The sequence below is a fragment of the Primulina huaijiensis genome, chromosome 5, assembly GCF_012295235.1.
Source record: "Primulina huaijiensis isolate GDHJ02 chromosome 5, ASM1229523v2, whole genome shotgun sequence".
Lineage (NCBI taxonomy): Eukaryota > Viridiplantae > Streptophyta > Magnoliopsida > Lamiales > Gesneriaceae > Primulina > Primulina huaijiensis.
The window spans coordinates 2,973,389-2,978,382 of NC_133310.1; the positions used below are offsets into that span (position 1 = coordinate 2,973,389).

A 4,994-nucleotide genomic window follows, 5' to 3' on the forward strand; every position below is an offset into this window, starting at 1 on the left:
ATAATTTGAAGTTTAATTGCAATATTGTCATTCATAAATTAAATAAAGAAATAAAAATCATTATATTGAGAGATAAACACATTTGAAATAAATAAAAATTTTTAAAATTCATCTGTTTGTTAATTTTTTTTAAAAAAATAACAATTATAAATTATAAAATGATTATATGAAAAGTTTACAAATATTAGTGCAAAATAAATATATTCACAAATTTTTTTAGAAATTTATAAAATTTTACAAAATCTAACTACAGTGGTCGTTAATAAGCAGCGATGTTTATGTCAATTACCTTTAATTTTTGGTAGAAATGACGACAAATTGTTCTCGATAGCCCAAGTAGTACTCGGAAAGCATGTCGGACGGAACCCAGGATGATCGTTCGCCCGGGACCGCCGTCAACCCTGGCGATGAACGCGAATCTACTGACAATTCAGCTGCGACAAATTGCTCAAATTCCTCGGTAGCGGACAGTTTGAACCTGTTGATTTCATCTGTAATCACAGGCTTCGATCGCACGGCCGACGCCACCTCTAGAAGCCAAGACAAACTCTGCTCTGCTCTCGATCGCCTCACCGGAGGTGATTAACTAGTTTTTACTATGCGCGGACAATTTGGATTTATCTTAGTGCTCCGAAATGTGATGCACAAAAGACATATTTATACTAGTTAGTGGTAATTGCATACCAATTTGATCTACTTTAATTTTAGACTTAGTTTTTTGGGCTATTTTTTATTCTCTATTTTCTCCAGAGCAGTTTTTTGGGCTATTTTTTATTCTCTATTTTCTCCAGAGCTTGATAATTTACTGGAAGATGCACCGTCGACCTTCATTATGCAACATTCAGCAAGGATTTCTGGTGTTCGGAAAAGGGTCAGATCATTAAATTCAGTTTTAAAGTCTATACAACAGCGGATTGACAATATGGATCGAATGATATCAGCTGGATTGATGCGTGGTGCGATTCTATTTCTTTTCTTATTCCCTCTGTCAAGTTCAATGTTGTCCATTTAATGAAGTGAATAGGACCAACTTGATGAACCAGTTATTTGAATTCAGAATTTTACAGTAAAGGTGAGCTTGAGTTTGAAATTATTTGAAGCCAAATTTATTTGTTTGTTTGGTCGTGAATGCTACCCAAGGCTACCAGTCAAGCACAAGTTAGAAAATTGTAACTTGGGTGAGGATGAGTTCAAACAACTTCATTTTTTTTAGCTTTGGCTGACTTAAGTTAGAAAATTCTAACTTGAGTGAGGATTTTTTAGCTTTGGCTGTCTCTGCTAAAGCTGGAACTAAATATTCAAGCATTGAAATATGAACAGTATTTAGCTTGACTTTGTTCGTTGCACCCCCAATTGTAGCTGCCTCTTTGTTAGGATGCAATAATTAAAATATTAAATCAGCTATGCATCAGGAACTCGCCAAATTATAAGACTTGGCTACTGTTTTATCCCAGTTGTGCATATTATCTACCATTGAAACTGAAACAAGAACTTGTTTGAATTATTTTTTGTCTCAGTGAGATGGGTGAGGAGGGGATGAGTGAGGAGCAGGAGAAGGGGAGGAGATGGTGAAATTATGGATTTAAAATGAAAATTATTCTAATGCTAACTAGTTGCACATCATATGGAGAGCACAAATCTTGAAAATACTGGTGGTGGTTTATGAAATATAGTCAGGAGATTTTCATGTATAGCCACGGGACTTTGCATTAATCATGGCGCAACGTAAAGGTGCATTTGACTTTTTTGTTGACTGCGAAAATGCTAGTGTTTGATGTGGTGAAATGTGTGGCCTTTTTGTCTGTGTTTGATGTGGTGAGATGTGGTCTTTTTGTCTTTAATTACATAATTCACATGCATTCTGCATTCTTCTTTTGTGCTTTTTAGTGATTGGTGATTAAGAACTCTACGTTGCCTTCCCATTTGATCTTGTTCCCCTTGTTATTTCAGATAACTAATGAACTTATTCAAAGTCGTGATGTTCTTGCCTAAAAACACTGGGTTCAATTTCAGAAATTGTTTTGTTCTAGGACGTGCCCTATTTTCCAGAGTAATGAGCTACTTTCATGAATGCTTTCTTATGTGAACCCATGAAACTAAATGAGGGGGTGCTCAGTGTATTTGGTCAATATTCATTTTGTTTTTATGATGAAGAATAGAGTCATAGACAATGTAAATTTAATTGCTTTTTTATTCAAGGTAAAACATCCGTGCTACCTCTTCTAATCTACCTCCCATACCTCCGATTCTATGGTTTTTCTTGGTTTGTATTTTACAAGCGTGATAAAGCTTTCTTGTCAGCTTATCCAATGTTGCCTAATAACTATGTTATATATGTCTTGTACTTGCAGATAAGTTGGTATCACAAAGCAGTGGACAACATTAACATGATTAACGGTACATCTTCAGTTGCCTTTTCCATTTGACGGCAGCTAATAAATTTCTGCATTTCAGAAAACACTACATGAAGTATCAAAACGAGGACACATCAAACCATTCAGCTCACAATGATGCGACGTTTAAGAGTCGAATTCATCATGCTACTCATGTATCTGACTTCCTGCAATCATGTTACCTTTTTGTTGTTTATCGAGTAAAAAAATTTGTTAGAGCATTAACACTATAAAATTTGTTAGAGCATTAACACTTAAACTCAGTACTATTATGGACTGGAAGCTTTATATGAGGAATTCAGTTGTGTCATTTTCAGAAAGAGCTAACTTCCGTTTTTTTTTCTTCTGGAATATAAGTGCCATTGTTGATATGAGCTTATGCGTGTTAGCGGTTTTAACTGGACTCTACTCGAAACCGGACCGTGGTCAATGGTTCTAACTGGAACATCAGCTGCCCTAATGGATGGTTTTTTTTTTGGCAATATCATGATTAATAATTAAGAGGATGCTTAGACAAGTTAAATTTAAGTTAAAGCCCTGATTTTTTTTGTTTTTTTTATATGAATTAATTAATTTTTTTTTTCAAATTTAATTTTCAATAAAATTTTCATACTTCATTTTTAATTATAAAATTTTCGTACTCAGAGTACAGAACTTTAAGTTTTGAAATCTGTTCTTAGTTTTAAAAATTTTAGAGTATCGGAATTAATGAAAATATTTCCTTGATCAAATCTAAACTCAAAATTGAAAATTTAAGGGTACTTGTGGAACCATCGGTTTGTTACCTGAGATCGAGTCTAATAATAGGATATATTATCCTTTACTCTAATTTTTTTGAGTTCTAGAGGATAAAACTCGACACATTAAATCTACAGCTAATTGAAGCCATAACTTTTTGGTGTACCACTTATATTTTCGATTAAGATATCGGTTATCTGTTAGAATTCGTTTCTATTTATATTTCCGCATATCGATACTTACATGTAAAAAAGCTATATAGTTTGAAACAAGTATCACATTAGTGATATTCAAGGTTTCACAATGTTATCTCTCATTTAAGTTTTGTTGAGAACATTGTAAGCCATTATGTATATCAGAAGGTTAGTGAGAGCTAGTCTGTAGAGAAATTATCAGAGTTATATAAATATTGACCCCTAAAAAGCTGCAAAATATTTTTAGTATACCTTCATGATATTAAATATTACATGCTTATGTATAGAAGAATTAACAATTTGGAAGTAATTTATTGATTCCACTATGGAGTCTAAATTCATCTCTTATTTTGAAATACTATTGTATGGTGTATGATAAGAAGTTTCATTTTTGGCTTAGAATTGTGAATCTTATGTCCAAGTCATTAAGATTATATTACGACAATTCAGTTGTAGTCTTTGTGACTAAAGCAACAGTTGAATTAAATGTCAACATTAAGTGTTTTAGTATTTGGAGAACGTGTTAAGCAAAATAAAGTGATGATAGAACAAGTTATCATTGAATTGATGATCCTTTGACCTAAAGACATGCAAATTTATATGTGATCATGTAGTAATAAATGATGACCTTGATTCCTAAAAGATTTCATGGTATATACAAATATTTTGATTATATATTTATGAAACTCATTCAATTATGATATTTCTCATATTTAGTTATTTACATATTCAGTTATCTTGAGAAAATATTAATTAAGTTCGATTTAGAATAAAAATTTGGTTTTATTCATTAAGTTATATTAAGAAATATGATACATGTGTGATACATATGAGATAATACTCAGTATAAGAGAATCTATTATCATGATTCATGTATTTGGTTCTTAACTTTGGATGCTGATTGATTTCTTGATTATCCAGTTATTTGAAATATGTTGACCAAGTGATAAAATGTTAGATTATTTTATTTAAGTCCATAAAATAATTTAATTATTGTCACATATTTCATTAAGATAAAAATGAGACGTTTCATATTTAGAAGAAAGTAAATCAACAATATTATCTATATTAAGATTGTAAATATCATGAGATTGATTTACCATATACTAGATAAAAATCATCAAGATTTGTCCAATCTTGAGTTTCTCTATGATGGTTAGAGAACGTATATAAATAGTGACATACATGATCCTTAAATCTATATATGTAGTTATTCAGAAATACACCATATACAATTGCATAGATTTAGAAAATTTATGTTTTCTTGTGTTCATGAGATCTCTGTAGTTTTTCTCTCAAATTCAACATCAATGACTAGGGATTTGAATTCGTTCTTGTTTATATATTCACATATTGATCTTTACGTATTATGTATATGCCTATGTAGATCGAATCTAGTTCTTCATTAGGTTAGTATTTATAACATTATCTAATTATTTAAATTCTTTAAATGTACACTATAAATATGAGTGTCCAGTTGTAAACAATGTAATTGTACTAATTCTCTATTCTTTAGAGTTTATAATAAAGTTCAAAATATTTTAACATGCTTTTGTTTACATACACTACATCATTGAAATCTCAGATCACTAAAAACCCACAATATCATATATTCAAATCTTGAACACACATTACAAGAAAAACACGGATTATAGACCTACAAATCGAT

The 4,994-nt window shown here is 31.1% G+C and overlaps 1 protein-coding gene across 1 annotated transcript; it reads left to right on the forward strand.

Annotated features, from left to right (window-relative positions):
- Positions 1-268: 268 nt before the first annotated feature.
- Positions 269-2,713, forward strand: LOC140976590 (uncharacterized). Its single transcript, XM_073440832.1, has 3 exons — positions 269-578; positions 792-956; positions 2,352-2,713. The coding sequence occupies exons 1-3, from the start codon at positions 353-355 to the stop codon at positions 2,384-2,386; spliced, it is 426 nt and encodes a 141-aa protein (XP_073296933.1). The 5' UTR covers positions 269-352; the 3' UTR covers positions 2,387-2,713.
- Positions 2,714-4,994: the final 2,281 nt, after the last annotated feature.